Raw genomic sequence first — 25,846 nt, 5'->3', positions numbered from 1 at the left:
AAAGTTATCACCTTCGCTGTGTTATTCGCATAAGAGAAGATGTACCGAACATTCCATAATTACGGTTTTCGATTGCGCATCGTTGTTACAGCAGAAAAATTTCAGACTATGGTAAACATTTATATTGTTTCTCGAAGTAATAAACAGAGATATTACTTTTTAATGCTTTGTTCTAATCGCATTTTACAAAGATGCCCGCTGTATTTGTGTCTAAGTTATTCAGCCGTAAACAAGTGTCGTATATTAACGGTTCCAGTTTAACGCCAAGAGTTGACGCTTATAGTTTTTAAAGTTGTCAGATCGAAGAGTCGCGGCATGGAACAAGAGATACACTGCAAAGACATGCAGCCATTGTGATGGGTACTCCTGCCCCTGTTTCTGTTTCTATTCACGACCTGTTTCTATTCACCAAATCACTCACGCAACTGAAACGACTAACTCAACTTCAAGCCACTATCCATTAATCCCATTGCAGACCCAGCTGCTGACCAACGGTACATAATTGCTATGAAACCGTTTGTTAGAAATCTTGCGTCCGTGTCATAATTAGCGGCCTCTGGGGAGGTCATATTTGGTCTGAATACAGCTACAAAGCATTTGGAGGCGCCAGCGTTGCCGTCAGAGTATTGGCCAATGTTAAATAGGGCTCTATGCATTCGAGTGCACTGCTTTACGTCATAAACCGATGAGAGTTTGCGTTCAAAGTTGTCGATATCATTACTGCGAACAGCGCTGATGCACTGCAGTTAAAAGTCCGGATATTTTAATTGAGTACTTTACACCAAGACGTCTTCGAAGAGATAAGGGGCAACTAGCGTGGCCAAAAATTTCACATGCAGGGAGGGTAGCAAATTCTGATAATTCAGCAAAAATCAGTCCTTTTCTAGAAGATATTTTACGGAAATTACAACTGCTGTCTGCTGCCTGACACCTTTGTGATTGAAAGTATTAAAATAAACGAAGCAACACAGATACTGTTGTAAGTCGCTTTCTGAGCCACTGATGTTTCACGGTTTGCAATACGTACTTGAGCCGACTGCCGTCCCGGTATGCGTGGGAAATAAGGAAGAGTGTATTGCTGAAAATGGGGCGAGAGCCAAGAAAAGAAGCGAGAACAACGCACCCAAAGTGATGTGTACAACAACATCGAAATGAGCAAACATTCGAGGTTCGTGCTCAATATAGGCGCGCTTATAATTCAGCACAAATGTTACACACAAACACGTGACGGAAGAGCATGGTACAATGCCGAAGCACAAGACACGATCACATTTTTTATGTACTTGTTGCCGAGATGTATCTTGAATTCCAGAAAGGTACCCGCTAAATATAGCTGATCTGCGAAACAGGCTCAACGTGTTCATGTTTAGCCGCCAACAACAGTTGCAGAGTTGATCTCGAAGTCATGGCATTTGCGAATGTAAACAATGGTGAAGATCACTGATACCTATCGCTGACCGCATGCAGCCCAGCGGTTGCGTCATGTAGATGTGACGTTGTCTTTCTTTGGGTTATTAATGAATGTCTCTTAGAAACCTGGTATGTAGAATGCCAGTTATTTCTACGAACTTCACTCTTATTCAGCATTCAAAACGTGCATCGTGAATTAATTATAACTATAACGAATGAGTTTTGATTACTAATGAAATGCTTGTATTTGTCACATCAATGGCGTACACACTTTGATGCCCAGCCCAGCCCAGCCCAGCCCAGCCCAGCCCAGCCCAGCCCAGCCCAGCCCAGCCCAGCCCAGCCCAGCCCAGCCAGCCAGCCAGCCAGCGAGCCAGCCAGCCAGCCAGCCAGCCAGCCAGCCAGCCAGCCAGCCAGCCAGTCAGTCAGTCAGTCAGTCAGTCAGTCAGTCAATCAATCAATCAATCAATCAATCACCCTGTACTTGGTACCCAACTTTCGTGATCACTTTCTCTATTCCACGTTCACGCTTTTAAATGTAGAGATGCCCTCCACATATGTGCGGAGGGGGGGGGGGGGCGAGTGAGCGCTATCTGGCGGTGTTGCAGAAGGTCTGCCTATATTGGTGTCACGTGACTGCAATCTCCAGCGCCATTGGTGGAACCAGGCGCGACATCGCTACGTGCGATATTTTTTTTTCTACCAGCGACACGCCGCCACGGGTGATTGGCGTGAGCCTCGCGCGAGAAATCGCACCATGTGCTTTCGGTCAGCGTTATGGCATCAGGATTTTTATACGATTTTTTACACCACAGATTTCACTCTCACTTGAAATGTCGATTGTACGCCATTCACGGCGTGGCGTTAGTATGCTTACCGTGAGCGTGTCAATATCGGCGAGATTCCATTCCCAGCCAAGGACGCATTGGCGTCTTTTCCATAATTCTATGAAAATGGTGGCTGCCGAAAGAGTGAGAAACGAACTCAATATTTTATACGCTCTTAAAATACGTGCTTAATACGCACTCTTTTATTAGTGCTCAAAGCTGCAGTTAAATTTTTACAATGAGAAACGTTATAAATTATGCAGTGGATTCACTGATAACCATAACTTGCCATCTGATGGCTGCAATAACGTTATCTGGGTGTGGGGAAAGGGAGGGCGAAACATTAATGACGAATTTAGATTTTATTACATGAAATATCAAGATTAATAACAAAGCAAGTTCCTTGCATAAGCAAAGGTCTAGGAAATGTTTTGAGAAATACCTCAGCAAAAGTGGTTTATATTGCTGCCTGTTACACTTTCGCAATGATTTCAGTTTTTTTATTTAGACGTACGTTGAGAGGCACATGATGTGAATGAATAAATGCATGATGAGAGGATCGCACACGATATTCTTCATCGGGTCAAAACAACAGCCCTTTCACGGCACGTGATGTTAAAGTAAATGAAATGTTACTCAAAGTGTGCTTATCTATTATTATTACTTTATTGCTTAGGCTGTAATGTCGGGAACTTTGTAAAACAATCAAGTTTAGCAGCTTCGCAGCGAGCAATTTCTGAATGACTCCTGAGTAATCTAATGAGTAACAATAACAAAGTAGAGGAATAAAGCAGACACGAAGCATGCAACAGTCGAGGTGCTTACCCCAAAGTGCCATGAATATTGAAAATCCTACGGTGGCCGGGTTATCAAACATGTACACGATCTGCAGTAGAGATGCCAGAGATAAATGCTTACGCGTGTGGCCACTCCCAAACGCCTGAATTAATTACTAAGGCAGTGGAAACGCGTTTCACATAAAAAAATATTGCTTGGCTTTGGATACGCTACCTGGTTGGACCACTACAGATCAACCTATTATATTTCATCACCATTTCTTGAACAAATATCACCCTCTTTAAGAGCAAAAACAAAGAAACAACCATTTCCTACGTCTAGCCACACAAGACAAACAGAAATGTTTCCCTCAGCAGCTTCTGCCTAAATACAGGGGAACGGAGAAACCATTTTTTTCACAGAATTTGATGAGGCTTGTAGTTTTGATCAACAATGCAATAACCACAGATGCGACAGACGAGAGAACAGAACACCGATTCTTCTTTACCTTCCGTTGCTGCTGCCCTGTTAATCAAAACTATAAGCTATGTTTTACCAACAAGCCCAATCTGACACCTTTCTTGATGAGGCTTGCTGCAGTAACAAAAAATAACTTTGTTGATTATTTGGAGCATGTTCTTTTTACTTCGGCTCATTGATTTTTTGAAAAAGTATTGAAAATTGCGAAGCAGAAAAACACAACACAGCTGAGGCATGAAGTTCACAACTGGCTGAGGGGTCTCGATTTTTCCTTAGACACAGTCGTACGCAGTGACAAACCATGAAGCCAGAAAAAGGATAGATGATGTCCAATATGATGTTTAATTGAAATGTGGAAATGATCACCTTGCTGCATTTGATAATACCACTATTCGTACAATAGACAAGATAGTGCTCAAACGGATGTGTATCCAGCTTTGGTCACCCTGATGCGATTCTGCGACCTATTCAGTCAGTGAACGGTTTAGAACCGCGCCGATAAAGGAATAATGACTCATGGTTGAGAAATTTCTCGTCGTTTGCTAAATATTATAGCCCAATGCAGATTCCGGAACTAAAGCAGAATCTGAAGGTTGCATGAATATAAAATTACAAATGGTTTTGCTCAACTGAACCACCTATTTTTGCCGGAGCTCGGAGGGGGTGGTCGATCCACATAAATTCGTGTTTCACAAATTATTGCACAACTTCTGCAGGTTCTCGCGTGCTTCGAGGACTGCAGATATTTTATCAGTGCACTGATAACTGATATCGTGTAACTCTGGTGTCTAGAAGCCAATGCCACTCGCCTTGCTAAAAGTGCACTTGGTGTAAAGGTAGTCGTAAGTACAGCGCTTCTTGCACCCCGGACAGAGTACGAAACTTCCGGCGATGTTGGGATCGCAGGTCTCCTTCCTGGAATGGAAGACACATGAAAAACGTGTCTCCTCAGTACTAATGAGCAGACATAAATAGAGAAAGCATTTTAACAAAAAGCAGAGCGTTTACCCGGCGTAGCATACTTGCCTAGATGCTGCTCATCAAATAATTTGACAAAGAGAAGGAAAGGAACTCGAAGAAGAAAGGTATCAGAATAGAAAGAAACCAAATCAAAGGGTCAATTTTGGGGGGATAATAATGTTATAATAGTTGCTCCAAGTCATGTAGGCAGTGTTATAGTACAGAACTCGTAATCTCGATGCTTGATGTGAGAAATGACTACTCTTCATGAGAAAAGAAGGGCGTCACAGTTTCGACATAAAGCTTATTGCACTTACGTTCGACAGTAGAACACACTCGTGCAAACACAACCTCTATGCAAACAATTGGCGCCTCCAGTCGTAAGAGTTTTGTGTTTTTTTTAAAGCAAATTTGCCCCACAACAGTACTCGCGATCACTTTGGAATTTATTTCATATCAACAGTGCCTATTGCGCACCCAGATAATTTTCTTCTTTGTAGAATTCCAAGCACTGCTGTGAAGCGATACAAACGTAATCCGCAACAATATAGGCGCTGCTAAGAGGAACGCACAAGAACAGATTGCCGACGTAATGAACAAGATAATAATGACGGCTACCGGTGTGTGACAAAGGTGCCCTCAATGTAGGGCAGAATATAACAGTTAAGGCGGAGGCGACGGGAAGGGCGCGACCGAAGTCACATGACGCACGTTTTCTTCATCCCCACTGGGTAAAAAAACTGTTGTGCAAGATTCAGCGAGAACAACTCTTATCGAGACGCTAAGGGTAGAGAGCCTTTATAAGAGTCCTACGAATAGGATCACTAGCTTAAACCACGGTGTATAATGTACTATTCGCTTAGACAAGCTGGACTACGCCTACTAACGCGACAATGTCTCTTTTTTTGTTGACGGCACGCATTTGTTCTATGCTTAGGTTTCCGTGTGTAGAATCAGATACGATCTCCGATAGTTTGATCAATCGATCGATCGATCGATCGATCAATCAATCAATCAATCAATCAATCAATCAATCAATCAATCAATCAATCAATCAATCAATCAATCAATCAATCAATCAATCAATCAATCAATCAATCAATCAATCAATCAATCACGACCGTTTATTTGTAGTTCTTACTGGGCCAAATATGTATAAGAAAGGGTACATAAACGCGAACACTATAAAACATCACAAACTCGTATTCATACTATCTGAGATAATGTGGATCCTATGACTACACTAAAGCAGTGAGCGAATTAAAATGTTGTAGCTCTTCTAAATTTCAAGAGATGCCGTGTGTAAAAACCGACGCATGGCACCGAGGTCTGGCCGTGTGTTGAGCGCAAGCGCACGAAGTGTACAATTGTGACTCGCTGCTTATTTTAGAGCCGGAGGTGGTTGGAACTTCAGTTCTACAAATCTGTAGACACTAACTTTTGCTCAAGAATACTAACTCATGCTCGAGAGAAATATCAAAGAACATCAGCTTTCGCGGATGAAATCACGACTAATCTTGCTGATGATCACTGTTAGGCTATGCGACAGAAATGCCTGAGCAGGCCTAGGGCACTAAAATAAGGTATGCAGTATTTTTGAGCCTGTGACTCCCACATAGCATAGTCAGTACTTACACAAATGCCATTACCTGAACAAGCACTACTACAGAAATGTTGGTGCTGTTTAATTTTCTTTCCGTTAATATCTTTGTCTCTCTCAACTTTCTTGGAGATATTACCGAAACAAAATTTGCACCTCCAATTTTTTTATCTCCAATTTTTTATACAAGGGTATCCCGTCACAAGCATATGCATAATATTAAACCGATTTTCACAACCACCAATGTACAAAAATTTTCTCTTTTTTTTTCCAAAGACGATCGCCAAGTGGAATGCAATACCTAAAAAGTTCACATTTTCTAATGCCTGCCGAGTGAATTGTATTGCAGTGAAGTTGTATCCCACTTTCGTATTATTGTGCAAATAGGCTGAGCATCGCAACAGCGCCCTTCCCTGGAGTGCAACTACTCGCTTAAGACTCGCATAGGTCAACACTTACGTAGGTGTGTTCGTGGCCATTTCGAAGATTCCGTACAACGTCGTCATAACTCCCACCACAGCGGGGAGAAATAGCATGGACGTGTAGAAACCTAGCCAGGCGAAGTAGAGGCCAGTCTTCTCGCCGAAGTAGCGCCTGCGACGCAGATGTTTCAAATTACGAGCACTGTTGGAGAATTTCAGGCTTTTATGACGTTACTTAATCACTAAAGACATTTTCTCCTTGGTTGGATGCAGCTGTACACTTCCAGCATTGTGATTAATTTTACTTTAGCGATGACCATGACCGAACGAGGACCAGGTGAATGAGACACAACACGTGCCAGTGCGTAAGATTTCCGTTCAATAATCCTCAAAAGTATGTCAGGTAGTTCACTCGACAAAGTATACTGGAATGAAGATTGCTTGTAAAACCTGGAGCATACAGCAGCAATTGCATAAGGTAAGTAGCTTATGAGAAGTTTTATGTATTTTTAAAATCATTTTCAGAATGATCACCGTAACGTTTCTTTACCTCAATTTGTGTATAGTTGAGCCACGGCTGCTGGATAAAAAAAAAGAATTCAGCGGCCGTGCTTGAAGTGTGTAACTCTTCGAGTTCTAAAGATATACAAAAACTAAAGACATATGACGACGCCGCCTTAATGTTACCGCACCAGCCGCCGTTCCGTCAGAAATTTTGACGGCCTCTGTTAATTTTCACTTAATTTTCTATCACCAAGGTTTTACCCCAGTGTATTTTAAGAAAAACAGTGACTGAACTTAACAGGTTTCAAGAATTTTTTTTCAGCTACAGCGGCCAAACTACGCAATAGATACCTTGAAATTGTTGACGTCCCACCGGCGTACCAGCGCTAGAATTTAAGCGCGAATTTAACCGTGATATTTAAAGAAAAAGAGGAACCATTACCTTCATATGCTCTCCCAACGGCGAACCTATTACAGCGAGCCTAACGTGACTAGTATTTTAAAGAAAAAGTGATAAGTTTAAGTAGACTTGGGGTTTCTCTTTAGTGTCCCTTTTGGGTCTATGAATATTATGATGGTTTGATTAATAGATCATGACCAGAACAAACCAATACTTTCGCTTGATCTCTGTCTTCGTCTGAGCGACTCGCTTCTATAGTGAACGAAAAAACAGTTCCTACAATTCACTTACTAAGCGTGCACCAATTATTTAACAAATACGCACTGCTACCATGTAACGAAAGTTGAAAGATGATTAAATTGCTTTTAGTTATTTATGCTTCAATGTTTTCTCACATCGAGGCGTTTCCTTGTGCAAGCTAGTTTTGGAAAACGAATTAAGGCAACTTGCTTCAGCGTTTATTAGGCTACGCCGGGACATAGGCGCAGAATTTGCAAATCATTGAAAATCGTGCGGATTCAGTATTCCTAGGAACCAACCTGATAAGGACCAATGGCTGCTGCTTGTACCAGGATGCCGGTCGGGCCCATTCGCTGTAGAGAAGCTGTCACGCCATGGACAATCAAAGCAGATTGAGGTTTTTACACATAAAGAGTTGCTTACTTGATAACACAATAACAGCGGTTACCACGCTTGGGCAAAGCTGCGTCATATTAGTTGTATTTTTTGTTTACATTCTTCTATAGAAAGAGCAGCAAGCGCAAAGGGCCGTAGAGCTGTTGCCCCTGTTGTAGTTCGACATGCAGGTATATATGATAGTTCGACCTAAGCATACGTGATATGCGCACGTCATTTTACATGCACTCTGCCGACATTTCACGACGTAAATTCTACACACGCGTTGCACATTGAGATCATTAATGTGAAAATAATTCTGTTCACATTTCACAATTAATTTATGATCAAGGGACCAACCCTTCTTTCTGTAGGAACTTCTGTAAGAGGATCGAACGATCCGCTGCCACAGGGACCCTGCAAGTAGGAGTGAAAATGGGAATGAGCGGCGCTGTAACAGTACGACAATATATTCATATTGCTTTTAAATAACGGCAACTTAAGAGAGAGCATAAGGCCTAGAATTTGAATACGCATTTAAGGAATATATCGCGCGCGTACTCTATGTAATCTCCTATGCAGTCCACCTTATAATGCCAACCCTCCCACAAAACAAATGAAAGAAACTAGTAACGCGGATGGTGCTTGTTATATGTCAAGTACGCGAGTGCTGTGATCGCCGTGGGTCAGCCATGCGAAGACGATGACGGTACGCTGCAGCGGTCGCACGAGCGCGCCGAAGAAATAATTCGGGCAGCAACAACAAGAGAGCAGAGAGAAAAGAAGAAGAAGCCGGGGAGACGTGGAAAAACAAGCCTGGCCTGCGCGGAGGAAGGAGTTCGCAAGTGCTCCAGGCACAGGAGTGAAGTTTTCGGGCGTCAGGCCCCTGCTTCGTGCCTTCTACTTGACCAGGGTGACCTTCCAGGGGAGTGTCCCCACGTTCTAATGATCGCACACAGGCAGGTGCCGAGCTACGTCGGGAAAATGAAGCCCATGCACCGGGAGAAGAGGTGAAGCCATTGGGCTTGGTGTCCGGCGTCGAGACCTCCACCGTGCCAAGGGCCACCCGCCCATGTTCCCAAAGTCGCAACCGGACTTCTCCTGCATCACTGGAACCCGTTTGTTCGCCTGAGCGTGTCCAGAATTCATCAGCAGTGCCTTTCTTGAGCACCGCTTCCACGCTCCGAGGGCTGCCTAGGTCGCCACCTACAGTTCATCTCGCAGCTCCTCTGCAGACCACGAAACTGTAGACTCTTTCTGACTTTGACACTTTCTTTGGAAACTTAATTATTTTGTGTGTTTGATTAGTTTGTATAGTTTCTGTTTCTCTTTGTACTGGATGTTCTTTAGTGAATGGCTTGCGGTGTGGTAACTAACGACTTCGTCACTTCATGCGCTGAAGCTGGGCCTCAGCAAATAATAAATAATTGGAAGAACCTCATCACAGTGGTGATGGTGATGGTGGCAACTATACAGGCGGGCTTAGCTTGGCGGTTCATATTTGAGAGTTTGTTTCAATATCACGAAGGGCCATCGCCGGAGCTAAGAAAACTAGCGTCAACCGGGGGGCAAAGGAAGCAAACACGAAACGGCTTCGTTGGGGAGACGGCTCGTGAGGAAAACACCGCGTTTTGCAAGCACCCATTCCGAATATACATGTTTTTATTCTGTGGGCTCTGAAGAAACGTGTACCTTTAGACACAACGAGATGGGCACGACCCCAGAAAGCGTTCAATGTCTCATGCCTCATGTACGAGAGATAAGGCGAATACAGAATGGAACAAGTTTTACGGCGTACATAGGAGTGTTACGCGCGAATGTAATTAGTTGTACCTAGCTCTTTAGTTACGAACGACAGAGTGCGCAATTCTTGTATACTGAAATAACAAGCTGCAAAGTGAATACTTACGTCGTGTAGAGGGTAAGCTGCCAGATAGACCTGCTCGTTGAGGAGCCTGTAAATGCCTGTGGTAAGGCAAGAATATGTTATCATTTGAGGCTCGTTCAATATGGCTCTTACGTGAACGTCTTCGATAAACAAAGATTAGCAAACAAGTATGTTAGCCTATCTAAAGACGCAGCAAAGAAGGGTCATCACGACGACCTATGTTAATGTATTACTTTTGTTGTTTTTTGCTTCTTACAAATATTAGTGTTTTTTCTTGTTTTATTGTAAGGTAACTCGGGAACATTAAAAAATGGTTGATCTTGAAAGAGCAGAAACAGCAAATCAACATTGCCAGATATTGACATAAACCTTAATTTCAGGTTCAACTCACAGACATATTCACTTAAAAACAGAGAGAGAGAGAGAGAGAGAGAGAGAGAGAGATCAACTTTAGTGAAAATGCCTGCAGAGTCGGTTAGGCTCCCTCCACGCAGGGAGGTAGAGCTTTAAAAGCAAGCAATAAAAATGCAGACTTTGAAGCGTGGCATTTGCTTTCAATCACATTGTCTCATGAAAATGCATTTATTCAGAAGTTCGCAAGACGGCAAATGTATCCAGGCGTGTTAATCTCTTACCGAGAGCCTTACGTCATCTGAATTATAGAAGAAAGGGTGGCACACACCGCGTGTCTCTCACCTTTTTGTCGATCGTTGTCGTCGTACGTAGTTCGCATAAGTACTTCCCACGCAATGCGACTCCGTATGGCTTGCGAGAAAAATGACTCCTTGTTTTTTATTAGGTACCTGCATGCAAACAGAAGTATAAGGAGACAAGCAATTCTCAGCTGTTAGGAAGGGCAAAATATTACTGGGACAATACACATCTAATGAGTTATTTAACCGTGCACACAGTAGCTTACCTTTCGGTTGAATTCCTGCACTTTTCATGCAAAGCCAGAAGAAAGAGCTAATGGAAAAGCGAATATCTTGTGGAATAGCAGCTACCCAGAGAAAAATTTCTTTTCGTGAAAGCTGTGCAAGGTTTATTTTTAGTCAGCGAACTCTTGTGGGTGCTGGGGCATACTCGTATAGTTTAGTACTTTTATATATAACAAAATTTAACCACGAAACCTATTAGAAGAACACGAAGCAACATGGATACGCGATAGCAGCCCCAATTCTCGCCACGCCGGAAATGTGAAAGAAGCTCGCACTATTCCACAACGGACCACTTTTATCTGCCATTTGTCACGACGGCGTTCACAAACATCGCGTCAAATGCTTTTAACCTAAAAAAATATAAATTTCTGGTTCTCCCAGCTTTGCAAAAAAAAAAAAAAGAGAAAAGAAAACTAGACACCCTTCCTTGGCGTCACTTAAGAAAGAAATGTGTAGTCTAGTGCAAGCTTAGGCATCGCGACAAGTTAGATTGTAGCACTCGTTGACTGCCACCAGAGCCTCAGCTCGGGCCATTACACTTCGTCATGGGCGCAAATTACGGGAGTCAAGACAGCGACAGATAACATCACACCACTTGCTCACGTACAGACATGTATACAAAAAACAGGCAAACGGTGGAGATGCCACCGGTACAGTCTTGCATCAGGGAAACACACACGCACACGATACTACACCAAACGACAAACACGAGGAACACTATGTCGAAGGAAGGCTCTGGCTCGCTACGAGGCAGGTGAGGGGCTACGTGGGCGCTACGGAGGAGAGGCCGGGGGTAAACACTGCGGGTGTGCTACGTCTACTACTGGGAGCAAGTCGCACGTTCGCCCCTTGAATTGGCAGCTGCTTAGGCGGCGCTTTCAAGTCGACATCGAGACGGGACATGGTTTGCAGATTGCAAAGGGAGTGTCGTGACCAAAATTAAAGACGTGCGGGCCAATCAAAGATTAACACATCTTGATTTATTTTTGTCTCCTACTTGCGAATAAGGAAGTTACATTCTGCAGTTAGATGTGTCTTCTTTTTTTTTCTTTTTCATATTCATATCTGATTGTGGTGTATTTTGTATTTATTGCAGAAATATGATCTAGTTGGAACTTACGGAACTTTATGTGCAATCGTCATTATTCTGATCTTCTGCGATGCCGTTCCTTGTTCTTCAAGAGTTGGAAGTGTCTGTGACATTATGTAATTTTATATGATTATATATTATATGATGTGATTTTATTATAATGCTGCATCAAAATGCGGTAGTTACGTTATGTGGTTTTGCACTCTAAGGCCGCATTATGCTTTCCCGTTCAAAAGGTGGTATGCTACTCCTCAAACGTCTAACCGAACACACTAATACGTTTTGTACTTCGAACACGGGTTCAAATTTCGCAATCGTGTCTACGGGTTCTACTTTCCACAATGGTGCATCGTTTACCTATACGCCCACCCACGCCAGATTGATCTAACAATTGAAAGCTATCGACATTTGCTGAAAAACAACACTTTTATCAATCGCGATACATATCACGTATCCCGTGACCCTTATTCGGCTCCAGCATACGACTTCTACAAAATTAAAACAAGCGGACGCCTTGTGTCTTAAGCCTATTACGACCTGTATACCGAGCTCCTGTTGAGGGTGCGACGATTATATCAGCTGGGCCCTTTCACTGTTTACAAACATAGGCCCTGGACGACTTCCGGTTTGGCTCACCGACGTAGCCCACTAAATCTAGCGAGCAAGGAAAGCATTGGCCGCTTTATCGAGTAGGAGCAGTGCGTTAAAATCTAAGCCCGCAGATTTTCAACGCGTTTCCTCTCTACATAACGACAACTTTACAAGTCACGATTACCGCAAGTTATGCGAGAAATTTCATGTAGTATAATATTAAGGCGTAATGCATATGCCTTTTATCCAGAAACTTAAATATAGACTTTCCGCACAGTGGAAGAACTTGAAAACACACTTTGTGTTTCGGCGCAGCAGACTGATCAGGCTCGTGACCGGAAGTTCCTTGGGGCCGCTCTTTCGCTGCTGTTATCGCGTGAGTGAAACCGTCTATAACCAGCGCACAGAATAAAAAGCGGGATATGAGCGAAAATACCAGGGAATTACTATATGCGAGAACAACACAAGCATGACGCAAGTTATCTGTTTACAGATTTCAAGCCACATGCTAATCATAGCTCGCGTTGTTCTTCCCAATGCTTCAACAAATGTTTGTGTCCTTGCAATATCTGATATCACTTGCGGCATGATCATTACGGAGACAATGACGAAATTTTTTGTTTTAAGCTAACTGACTACTATGCCTGGGTGTGTTCTTGCGCACAATATTTTCTTTCGCTCACTGAATGGACCCGTCCGACTAACCCGTTTAATTACAATGATTTCTACCCAGTGTCGTCGCACAGTGGCTCTGGCGTTCTGCTGTTCAACACGAGGTCGAGGGTTCGATACCCGACTGCGGCCACCACATTTCGATGGGGGTGAAATCAAAAAAGAAGATGCTCCTGCACTTTGAAGACAGTGAAGAATACCAGGTAGTAAAAATTGATCATGATCGCCTCCACTACGGCCTCTCTCGTAGTCCCCAGTGTTAGGCTCGGCGAACGTCAACCCCGTGGCGACGTCACACTCCACGAACCAATCCCTGCGCCTCCTAAGCGTGACTGGGGCGTCGTTGCGACCTGCTCCCTCGCATGCGTGCACGTGAATATCGACGCACTTACGAATTGTCATCTTCTTCGTCACCGCTGGGCGACCAATGACAATGCGCGCAGACCAGCGTCACCGGAAAAGCCACAGTGAAAAAGAGGAAGCGTTACTCACCCAAGACTTCTCAGCGCACAATACCGCGGTGTGTCGCCAACAACGTATTCCATTTTTTTCTTTTTTTTTCTTTTCTCAGCTTTGTGCTGCATTCGGAAACTATTGCACCTTCGACGCAATTTTTATTCGATGGGCCGGTCACAAATAACCACCAACAATTTTCTCTCTAATGTCTTAGGTTTTTTCGTAGTTGACAAAGAGTAAGCGGCTCTTCAGTACTATAGTAGCTTTCCTGATATGCCGGAGTAAAGCCTCAGATGTGAATAGTTGCATCAATTACGAAATAAATAATTGCTCTACATATTAGGTGTTACGAGAAATAACATTGCTTTTTTTACAAATGTACTCGACATGACAAAAGAGTAAAGGTGAAACATGTGTTCCAGGATTTTCGTGGTGTGGAAGTGTGTTTCACAATTGCAAGGTTGAAACGGCTATGATGACGTATGAAGTGGTACAGACGAAATACACCACTCACGTAATAACGCTGCCTAGCTACAAAACGTGCCATTTGATTACGTGAGCCATCAGTGTGGTGACGCTGACAACTAAGCAAGACTTGAAAGCTGGCTAAGCGGCATTTCGTGTCTAATAAGCTCGAAGCACATGGAAGACGACAGTGACGACCGGACAGGACAAGAACAAGTCTATCCTGTCGGTCACTGTCTTCCCGCTTGCGCTTCAAGTTTATTGCTTACAACGTTATAGAAACGATAGCGAAGTAAGATGAGTGTTAAAAGCGACAAGAATCTCAATTTAGACATACTTTGTACCTCTTGAGGTGCTTGAACACAGTATTCCGAGCCTTTCCTGAATAAAAGCACGGCCCATGTTGACCTTTGTCGCTTTGTCGCTTTTGCATGTTGTAGCAAAAAACGTTTGCCAGCAGGCGTTAGCTCACATTCCTGACTTCATTTAAGCGTGCAGACAGGAGCATGAACAGTGTCTATAAACTTGTGCCTATAGCTACGTTGGAGCAGTCATGTAGACATGCCCCCTTGCGTGTCGCGAGAATGAATGCCGGCTTCTCTCGCTCTCTTTTTTTGTTGCGTTCCTCGACACATCATTACTTTTTCGTGCCATCATTCCTTTTCTTTTTATTTCCGACTGTCCCAGTGGAGAAATACATGGTTAAAAGCGTGACGCCCATTTTGTCTCCCTGCCTCGCTTATCAACAGTGTTCTCTTTGTCGTTATATTTACATACGAGATGTATATTTGTGTGAAACATTTAATCTTTCTGTAGTTTAACACGGCGCCGAGAAAGGCCACTAGCAGTAGATTGTTAATTTACCTATATATTTTGTTTTTATTTCGTAGCTAGAAAGCAGAAAAAGTATTTTTCCATTGGTCAACAGAAATGAAAATAAAAGCAGCCGTAACATCGAAAAAATAGCCCCAGACTGACGCAAATGTATATATATATTTCCCATTAGGTGAGGCTGTCTAGTCAGCATTCTTTTTTTTATAGTAATAATAAAACGAGAGAATTTTAGTCATTTGAAGACCCGTCTATTTCTAAGTTCTAGCCATAAAGAAAGGAAGAAAAGGTAATTAAATTACGAAACATTCTAGAAACATCCCGCCGCGATAGCTTAGCGTCTATGGCGCTGCACTGCTAAGCACGAGGTCGCGGGATCAAATCCCGGCCACGGCGGCAGCATTTTGTTGGGGGCCAAATGCAAAAAAAAAAAAGCGCCCGTTAAAGAGCACGTTAAAGATCCCCCTAGTGGTCAAAATTAATCCGGAGTCCCCCACTAGGGCGTGCCTCATAATCAAATCGTGGTTATGGCACGTAAAAGCCCAGAATTCAGTCCAATTCTAGAAACGTCTACAAATTTCGGAGAGCAATAGCAAAACAAACGTCATAAGAGTGCAAGAACGGCACCAGTATGAATGCATCATGTGCACTTAAACAAACATATTATTCATTGACCATAATGTAAACAAATAACGTGTTACACGCATCCAAACTCAAAGCGGTCACCTAGGCAAAACGCTGCCAAATGCGAGCTCGGTTCCTCCCCCATTGCCGTCAGCCCAAGATATACTCACATGTGCTCTCGCTGACGTACAAACTCGGCGTTGAAGTACTGTGTTTCGTCAGGTATGAGTTCCTTGTTATAAGGGAAGGGCGTCCATAGTTTGGCCCACATGGCTTCCAGCGCATTGGGCTTGCCTTCGTTTTCTATTTCGGTTGATTCACTCTCAAGCTGCAACAATGAGAAAAGTAATCGGCACAAGATCTTGCTCGACTGCTTTCTTCAGAAGCACATTGTGACGCTGCGCTCCGAGATTGTGAATTTGGACTTGTGCATCCAGTGCAATGAGAGAACCAATTTTAAGTGTCATGATTACGCAATCTACACGTGCAATCACATGTTGTTTTGCCGGAAGCACAAAACTTGTTCTTGAGGACCAGGTTGTGGAGAGGTTTATGGCTGGCGACTAATGAAACACGATGATTAAATCGCCCTGCCTTCTGTCCATTTTGAGCCGCATGGTGGCATGGCGAGGCGTTAGTATATGGAGCACATAACAATGGTTGTACTAGTTCAGCGTACAGATACCTACAGGTCCAAAGCATACTGCTATATCAAGGGATGCTAGTTACTTATAATGGACACAATTCCTTGCCGAATTGTGTTCAACTCAGTTTTCCTTCAAAGGCTCCTCTATGGGTACTCTAGTAGCTTCGTGTTTTTCCAGGTGAAAAACTTCGCCGTGTGAATGTCCACCGGTGTCAAAATAGCGACACCTGTGAAAAATAGCTCGGCGGAAGCACATTCATGGAAGAAAAAAATATCTTGCAGGTGATTGCGATACAGTGTTACGGAAGAAACCATTACGATTTTTCTCACGAAGGTTCTTTATGCGGTATCACTGACCTTTGACTCCCAGAAACCGAACAGGTCGCTTTCTTAACACTGTGCAACATTCAGACGTACGACTCCTTTTCATTTCACATCATTGCTCGAACTCATGTCTCTTTAAAAATATGGCGTTTCCTACGACACCGTACAACAACATTTGCCATGGCACTATGGTTATTGGGGAGAAACTTTTGAGTTACAGAGGATGATCTATTTTTTGTCTTGTAAGAGGATGGCACCAGATTGAATGACGAAGTTCGACGGAAAGGTGGGCTTTCCTCCTATTTATTGGACAGAAATGCTACATGTAAACGACTTTCAAAATCAATACCTTTTAACATGGCTCCCTCCCTCTGTCTCTCTCTACAATGCTACTCAACTAATTAAGTTGCGCTACACATAAACATTTTTCATTCTAGAAGTTCACAGGGACTTTTTCACGTTTATTTCTTCCTGTTTGCAAAAGTAGCATGCATGCACATGCCTTCACATTTTTGTTTCGTGCTGCATAGTTATCTCATGTGCGAAGTACGAAACGCAGACATCCTGACAGTTTCTACATAAGAATGCGTGGGTCGACGGAACCTGGACGCCACAAAAAAGGATGATCCTGTAATTACTGCCGATCCCGGGATTGCTCTACCAACTGTGCGCTTAAACTGGGAAACCTCACGGCGCAAAACATAAGTGTGGAGCAAATTGTTTCACGTCATGCAAGTAATAAGCGTCAAACTGCGAACAGCAGCAAACGACAACGTAGTGCAATGTACAGCAAATGGCCCATGAAGTGGAAGTGCCGGACGAGACGTGAAACAATACAAAAGAATATATCGGGGGCTATACGCACAGATGGGATGTGGAGGTGCGAGAAACGGGCTGTGGCGGACAAAGCTTGCGGCGCCCGATGGCGCTGTCAACGTTGCCACTGATTGTGCTTGACAACGTGCAAAAAAAAGATGCCGGAAGTCACCTACCCACGCCGACGTGTTGCGGGGTCTCCTGGACACTGTGCCCACCTGAGGCTGATAGCGGCATGGGGCGAGAGACAAGATCGCATGGAAAACGCATTCTTTGAATCGTTTAGAGACCTTGAGCGTGTCCGTAAACCTAAATAGGTTACAGTTTACGGACTAGTGCCACACCAAACAGAAGGTGTGAGCGATGATGTTGATTTATTATTTTTAATGGGACGGGCCTATGACACATGGCCCCAACAAATAATCACCAAGTCTGCGTGAGCTAATCAGGCTTTACTGCACCTGTTACAGTGTAGCATTTTGCCTTTCCTTACCTTGCCCTTATAACATTACCAATACCTGCAGCGATCTCGCCCCATCTCTTCCCCGTTTTTCCCCACCCACACACCAAATGTCTTGATTATTTCGGTTGTTGCCCAGGTTACCTTCAATAAGCTTCGAACCCCAGCGTTCCTGAAAGGCGGCCGTTCCCTAGGATTCTAGCTGGGCGAATAGTTTGGCATTCCGGCCATTACAATGTGCTGAGACGTCACCGGAATTTTTTTTTATGCAAGACACATGGCTCACTCTATAGCACGTATTTGCTCGTTAACATTTGTCCTCAAGCAGCCGAATTTATGTTTCCATCTATTGAATAGAATGTGCCGTCGGCGTTTATCTCACTTTATTTTCCAATGACGTCGGTTTGTCTACTTATACTTCTTGCTGAACTGTACTTAGTTGCCATCATTTATGACATCTATTTTGGCTCCACGCTTTTGAGATACAGATATTTGTGCACTCTAGCCACCCCTGCTTGCTTTCATTCATTTTAGTAGTCTTTTTTTTCTTGCAACGGAGTAATTTCGTTCGCCGCTTGTCTCACTTCAAAAGAGACTCAACCAATGTCACCAAGCACTGCGTCATTTCTGGTTTTACCGTGGGCCCCCAATGCCAATCGGCGCACATTCCTTTGGTAAACTTCCGACTCCGATAATATCTGTGAAATTTAAGCACAGAACAAATGTTACCAAAGTTCGGATGGGCACGATTTCTATTTGCTCTTATTATTACTCGCACCAACTCATATTTATTGTAGCCAGCAAATTACTGCAGGTTTTATTATACAGGCCGCGTAGCAGCACTGGTATCGCCATCTTGTGACGCTAACGTCAGCTAGGGTTCACATAGCACGGCATCCGAGATTCAACGACAGCCGCGCGCAGCCCAATCTCGGAAGCCTTGCACAAAATTATATGTGCAGGGATTACGTTATAACTATCTGCCAGTTCAAAAGCGTCGCCAGCAACAATAATTAACGTGTAGTGTATCTATTGCTCAATTATTTAATGCGTGAACACTGTCTCAACGCGAAAGTGTTCCTAACGCGTTGTTGAAGAAAGCGGCACGAGATGTTACCATACGAGCGCCGCTCCTGCAGTCGACGTCTTTGGTGTTGCGCTAATGCGCCAACTGTAATACCTTTACGTACAGGCAAAGCCCGTTCTGACTACCTTGTCCAATAAGACCGGACGCTACACCAAGTGTAATTTTTGGGAGCATAGCAGGTGTACCATTTCTTAATACTGCCCCCGTGGATGTCCAGTTATTGCTACGCCGGCAAAACCGATTCCACGCGTACGAATGAAATGCAATCGCTTTGATACAAGTGGTCTGAAATCACTCTTTGACTGCTTATCGAAAATCGTTTAACGCGCACTGTTGGAAAAGATCACTTCACGCTTGCTGTCAAACTTGGCTGAGGCAAGGCCGTTTGCATTAAGGCGCCTCTTCGCTGAACGATAGGCAGCGGATAATATGTGAGTACAAATAATGGCGACCCTGCGTTAATACCTCCGCTCATGTACTCCCAGCTTCATCGTGTGATGTCGTTCACATTGATAAAGGCGGGCATTTTGCGCAGTTCGTAGTAGCAAACAATGGCTGCGGCTTAATTTAGCTTACTGAAGTCGATGAGGGTATGTACATCGGCTTGTTGGCATGGCATCTTCTACTTAGTTGTAGCGCCGGTAGGAAGACAGGGATACAGAAAGGTACGTTGGACAAACACACGTCGCTTTGTGTATTTGTCCAAGGTGCCTTTCTGTGTTCCTGTCGTTCTGCCTGCGCTTCGACAAAATACCTTGCTCAGAGAAATATGACGTAGTTGAACGGCTAAGACGTGCTCGAGAGGGCCATTCGCTCTACAAATGCGGAATCGGGCTCAAGCCGACTGATATTTAACTGTCATATCTCGCTATTCTGATTCACTGTTCTTAACAAAGTAAATAAATCCATGAGCACTACATCCACAAGGAGAGCACGTATACTGACAACACCAAATCCCCAACACCAACACCCGCTTGAAGGATACCAGGTGCATTCAGAAGCATGAGCGGGGTCACAAGTATACTTTATGGCAAATGCCATTACACTACGTTCTTAAGTTTCATGTTGTTACCTTGTCAGTAATTTAGAAGCTTCCATTATATAGCAGGCCTAAATATCCCCACAAAAGGGGATAGAGGGATACATAAACAAAAGGGCTTTTATTATTTGCCTAAAAGCTCTTCAAATGATAAAAATCTGATCAACCGTGCTAGCATATTTAGTCAAAGGGAAACACAAAATCAAAAAGTTAAACGTTACTGTTGTTTGAATAGTGCGCGGCTATTACGCAGACGAGTCTGTACCGATAGATATGTCTACCGATAAAGACGTCTGAGGAATGGTGACGTCATTCAGGTATAAGTATCCTCTAACATACGTTTGTTAGCTTAGGATTGTGTTATATTTCGCGAAATAATTAATGAAACCGACGTTGCCGAATTGCAACTTGATCATAACTCAATATCTAACTGGTGTAACTCGCGGTTATTGGGAATAAATACTAATAAGTGTAAATGCTATACGCGTCCAGAGTGTATCGCCACCAAACCGGTTTATTCACCATTAAGACAATGTCCCCCGAGAAACAGTTAATTCACACAAGTATCTGGGTGTCCATATAAGTACAAACCTGGTCATGGTTAGTTCACAGCGAATACGTTATTAACAAGGGTAACCGCATGTTAGGCTAGCTGCGACACAACTTTTCTAGCACGGCATCTCAGGTAAGACAACTACTCTATAAAAGCTTAATACATCCTAAATTAGAATATGCTACTTCTGTGTGGGATCCTGCACAAGCTAACCTAATTACTTCCTTAGAGTTCGTCCTAAATAACTCAGTAAGCTTTATCTTTTAAAGTTGCAACAGAAGTGCAAATATTAGCTCAATAAAATCTAACCTTGGCCTTCCTTGGTCGTAATTTTGACGTAAGATCGCACGTTTAACACGTTTGCACGTTTATTATCTATCGCAACGTGTTGATCATTATCATAAGGCCTGGTCGATGTCATGGGAAGCATATTTCCAGTCTCTTTTTTTTTGCCTAGCACGTGGGCAGATTGGCACCACCTTCCCGCTCAATCGTAGTCATTAATGATAGCCCCATTTCATGCAACTTTACATAACGTTGCATAACCAAGCACTCTTGGACTTTTCCATTGCTTTTTGTTATTTTCATGACACAAAAGGTAATATTGTATATAGCAAGAAACTTTTGATTCTTACATATAGTCCTTAATTTAAATCACTGTCTTTTCTTTGTCTGTTGTGTGCAATATTTGCACCACGCCCCTCAATAATGTCTCTGACCCTGAGGGTATGACGAACAAACAAATAAACATGTTTTTGATTTAGTTTGCCACAATTCAACCCTCAATATAACTTGCTCACGATATCTGAGCGCTGCTCTCACCATTCGTGCCTGGCCACTGCTACGCTCGTCGTAGGCGTACGTGCGCCTATGTCAGCGCGTGAACTGCAATTCCTGTTCACACAGGAAGCGTTTAAATAAAAACACAGTTGTACCAGAACATCTGACCTGTCCGCTTCGCCTCCCTTCTTTCTTTAACTGAAACTTTGCCCGCTCAGAGAAACGTTCCCGTGAACTCGGAGTGGGCCCACAAGTAAAGGATTCTCTTAACTGCGGCAGCACCCGATTCCGGAATCACACACCATACCATTGGTGGTACGAGCACACGGGAAAGTCCTAAAGAAAGCAACAGCTGTTTACTTACAGATTTGAGGTCTGGTAGGACGGGCTTCTCGCCCTTGGCAACAGTCACCGTCGGGAATGCGACCACTTTGCCCCGCTTCTGGAAAGGTAAGTGTTAATTGTTACGTATCACTGGCTGCATCGCAACAAGGCATCGTACCCGGTGACGACCTAAGAATTCAGTGAAACTACACTGCATGTGCGCTCTGTGTTTCGGCGCTCGTGGAACTGTCCCTATAAAAAAGAAGCCTGGTCCATTGTATGCTCACATGTATGTCCTTTATTTCGCCTCACTTTTTCGAATTCTGGGCCTAACGTCATGCGCCTTCATGTGGACTTATTTAGTGTTTCCTTCTTCTAATGCCCTGCATTGATTTGAAGAATGAGTGTGTTGCACTTATGAATGGGGTGTGACTTTAAGATTAACCGTGTTTGACTTGTTTACATGTTCTCACTTTAAGGTTTGAGAGTGTTCTTATGTGATTTTTACATACTTTAGCACTTCACTATACATGTAGTTTTATGTGAAAAGGATTAGCTGGCGCCAGCGAAAGGACACTGACCTCGTTGGTTTCTTGTAAATACTGCTATTTGTGTGATGTAATTCTTATCTGACGGCAAATTTATAATACGGAATCGCGTGTCATTGACATTTTGGCGTGCGTGCGTGCATGCGTGTGTCATTAATCTTTTTCCTCCATTTTCTGTCAGCGTGACTTTTTAGCATTAGCGAGTTATTGTGCTATTTGCCGTGAAATCAGCTACTCCAGCATAAATAGAAACTACCCAGCCTCTGCATTACGCATGATTTGTGTTTCTGTTTACAAATTTATGTAAAGTTCGCACAAACACCCACATACACGCATACATACATACATACATACATACATACATATATATATATATATATATATATATATGTATGTATATATGTATCTGGCGGCTTCATTAAAAAAAAAAAAAACTCAAGACCTGGAAACACAAACGAAGAGAAGAAAGCTTGCACTGTTTCTCCAGAAGAGGTTAAACGATAAAAAAAAGAACAGAAATTGTATCACTAGCGTCGGGGACCGCCTAATCATGCAATGGCGAACGCCACTGTCCAACTCATAAATAATGCGCACATATGCACCAGCCAATTACTTTCGCTGATTTCCGTGGGGTGCCGGCGGAGGCGCATTTCTTTAAATATCAGCGTCTCCGAAGAACGTTGACCATATATATATATATATATATATATATATATATATATATATATATATATGTATGGTCAACGTTCTTCGGAGACGCTGATATTTAAAGAAATGCGCCTCCGCCGGCACCCCACGGAAATCAGCGAAAGTAATTGGCTGGTGCATATGTGCGCATTATTTATGAGTTGGACAGTGGCGTTCGCCATTGCATGATTAGGCGGTCCCCGACGCTAGTGATACAATTTCTGTTCTTTTTTTTATCGTTTAACCTCTTCTGGAGAAACAGTGCAAGCTTTCTTCTCTTCGTTTGTGTTTCCAGGTCTTGAGTTTTTTTTTTTTTTAATGAAGCCGCCAGATGTACCTGAATCTGCAAACAACCTTTAAAAGACTATTCAAACCACTTGTTTGCTTTTTTTTAACCAATAGCAAAAAGACCAGAAGAAAGTTCAGTAGCCATTTAGCGGTAAATTGAAGAGAAATGCGCTAGCATTACGTTTTTGAGGTCCCGAATGCATGATTTAAATGCGTTCACCACAATGCAAAGTCATGCTCAGCAGCTAACTCGACACGTCCTGCATCGCCGAGTAGCGAAGTGCAACTTACCTTGGCCTCCCGACTTTGGCACTCCTAAAACGCATCAAAAAAAACCCAGTGAACGCACTCCAAAACTCGGTATTTAGTTTTCATGTGCTGCACGATCCATGACTTCAGAGAAGCTCATATGTTACGTCATTGCGTCTGTTCAGGTTCTCAGCCTATATTCACAAAACATTTGTCATCTAAGGACCGTCTGCGATTAGCCTTCAGGACAGGAGCCACCTCCTCATCCTGTAGCTCACCTATCGATAATATCTGAGCTCGCGGTATTGCTCAGGAAGCAATACCAACAGGGATACCGAGACATCTACAAATTTGTGTGACCAACTGTGACGTCGATGTGCACTTCTGGATGAAGCGCCACCCTCAGCGTTTTCTCATTTCTATCCCTCTTTTTGTCCCTGAGTATGTAGCAGATCAGACGTGCGTCTGGTTGAACTCTCTCCCTATACTTTTTCTCTTTCTTCTCTCTCTCTCTCTCTCTGATTAATAGAGTTGATATTGTGGCGGTTCACTGAACACATGAGCTTTAGAAATAAGAACAATTGGCCATCTGAAAAAGACAGATTAAAACTTCAGTCAGACATCTTTCGATCCCGCTCGAGCACTAGCACGGGTTGTAAACATCGTCGTCCCTAGCGTGACTCAGAGCAGATGGAAGATGCGGCAATATCATTATTATCATTGATCATAACGTAACGATGATCATCATTATCGTCATTGTAATATTGTGAGCGGCGGGCGCATCGACTCCCCGGTGAGTAAAGAAACGTTTTCATCAAACAATATTTGTGTTTAATACTGTCGCTGACTCGCTGGTTGCATTTTGCGTTACTATGCTCCGTTCCATACATAGCAGTCAACGCTGACGAGGCTACGCAAGTAGTTCGGTCAGGTAAAGTTATCACTCCGCGCGTTCCGTCCATGGTTCGCTGCCCGCCAACAGCGTTCGCTCGGGCGAGCACGCACGTGAGGTTCTTCGCGACGGGTCGCAAATAAAAAACCCGAAAAGAACAACAAAAACAAAAATTACCAATAAGAACGTATTAGCACCCCTATACCACAGTGTGCTTGCTCCTAAGGATTAAAACTTGTTTCATTCAATAATGAGCAACTATAAAAACCAGTTGCGCACAATTGCGCTCAAAAAAAAAAAAAGAACATCGCACCATATCCAAGTGCGAACGAAGCCACTGCAGTAAGTCTGTCTAGCTTCCACAGCGTTGACTGCTATGTGTGGAACGGCGCATAGAAAGGGCAAATAACAAGCGCCAATATCGGCATCCAGAAAATTACTTTTACAATAGTATCGCGGTATAACGTGATTCAGCTAACGAAAGAGCTGACCTTGATTGGCATCCGGAGGTGAAGCTTCTCTGCATATTTTACGAGTACTTTCCAAGGAGCGTGAATCTTCAGGAAGTTGGTCTTGCCGTCTCTTGACGCCTGCGTGTGCCGATGAAAAGAAAAAAAATATTTGCTGCTTGAGGTACTCGCTTCTGCAATGCTCGTATTGTCCTTCATGTCATGTTTTATAACATACGGTTTATTATTTATCCTGCTGCATTGTTTATAAAGTCACCTGTTTTAGAGCGGAAGCTCTACTCATCGACGTACAATTTGTAAGGTCTATCTCGGCGCGCGTTTGACCTTCAGCAGCCGGTGCGCAAGTGTGAAGCTGTGACGTCACGTCACATGATCTGCTGTGGAGAGGTGTCGCCGCTGCGCTCGCTCCAGCCTCGCCGCTGTGTACCACGTGACTAGGCGAGGGTTATGGCCGCTCAGTCTCGCCATGGATGAAGCACGCGCCGGTGCGATCGCGTCAACTCCTCGCCGCAGTCGCCAGGCTGAGTGCGAGCACCCAGCCGATATAGCTCGCCGGGAAGAAGCACTGAAGAACCGTGTCTAACCATGCTTACCAGAGCTTTCGCTCGCATAACTAGCTTCAGGCCACGTTGAACCCCAGCCACCTTTTTGGCTTGTTGCTTGTTGTTCTCCTTTAATATTTCCGAGAACTAAACACATTAATTATGTTACCCTGACACCTAATGCCTACATACAGCGCCAAGCGATGTACCGGGTACTTCACGTAACTTGAGCAAAACATTAAAAATATTCAGATGCCGCGTAGCAGGACGAACCAAGGTACTCTGGCTTGCGGTCGCTTGGATATGCTCAGATTATTTGTTGCATTCCGCCTAATTAGATAATTAATCTTAGTTAATTAAACGGCTTCTCAGCTATTATATTTCGGTGTAAAATGTCAAGGACAAAAATGTAGAGCAGCATGAAGAACTCCCCATACAGCTTTCCGTTCCTCAATACGTGCTACATAAAAGTGTTTCTCCGAGCGTGAAATAATTCCGTGAATACACGCAACATTGCCGCTCGACTGGCCACTCTAGGCACCTTGAGAATTGAATTAACTCGAGAATTTAATTCTCCAGTGTACGCACATG

The 25,846-nt window shown here is 43.5% G+C and overlaps 1 protein-coding gene across 2 annotated transcripts in view; it reads right to left on the bottom strand.

The window, feature by feature from the left end:
* The window catches only part of LOC126543442 (anoctamin-4-like), an 87,915-nt gene that overhangs the window by 32,171 nt on the left and 29,898 nt on the right, over window positions 1–25,846 (bottom strand). The window contains exons 3-14 of one of the 2 annotated variants that reach the window (XM_072284865.1): window positions 24,735–24,833; window positions 21,620–21,697; window positions 15,721–15,878; window positions 13,567–13,590; window positions 10,580–10,686; window positions 9,905–9,960; window positions 8,356–8,412; window positions 7,920–7,984; window positions 6,514–6,648; window positions 4,304–4,409; window positions 3,063–3,123; window positions 2,288–2,370 (exon numbers count right to left, since the gene is read on the bottom strand). In XM_072284865.1, coding sequence (XP_072140966.1) covers window positions 2,288–2,370; window positions 3,063–3,123; window positions 4,304–4,409; window positions 6,514–6,648; window positions 7,920–7,984; window positions 8,356–8,412; window positions 9,905–9,960; window positions 10,580–10,686; window positions 13,567–13,590; window positions 15,721–15,878; window positions 21,620–21,697; window positions 24,735–24,833 — 1,029 coding nt within the window. The remainder of the gene's footprint in view (window positions 1–2,287; window positions 2,371–3,062; window positions 3,124–4,303; window positions 4,410–6,513; window positions 6,649–7,919; window positions 7,985–8,355; window positions 8,413–9,904; window positions 9,961–10,579; window positions 10,687–13,566; window positions 13,591–15,720; window positions 15,879–21,619; window positions 21,698–24,734; window positions 24,834–25,846) is intronic. The other variant, XM_072284866.1, reaches the window with a different exon arrangement.

This window comes from Dermacentor andersoni, chromosome 10 (genome assembly GCF_023375885.2).
Source record: "Dermacentor andersoni chromosome 10, qqDerAnde1_hic_scaffold, whole genome shotgun sequence".
NCBI lineage: Eukaryota > Metazoa > Arthropoda > Arachnida > Ixodida > Ixodidae > Dermacentor > Dermacentor andersoni.
The sequence above is the reverse complement of the archived record's forward strand: the minus strand, read 5'-3'. Positions and strand labels throughout refer to the sequence as shown.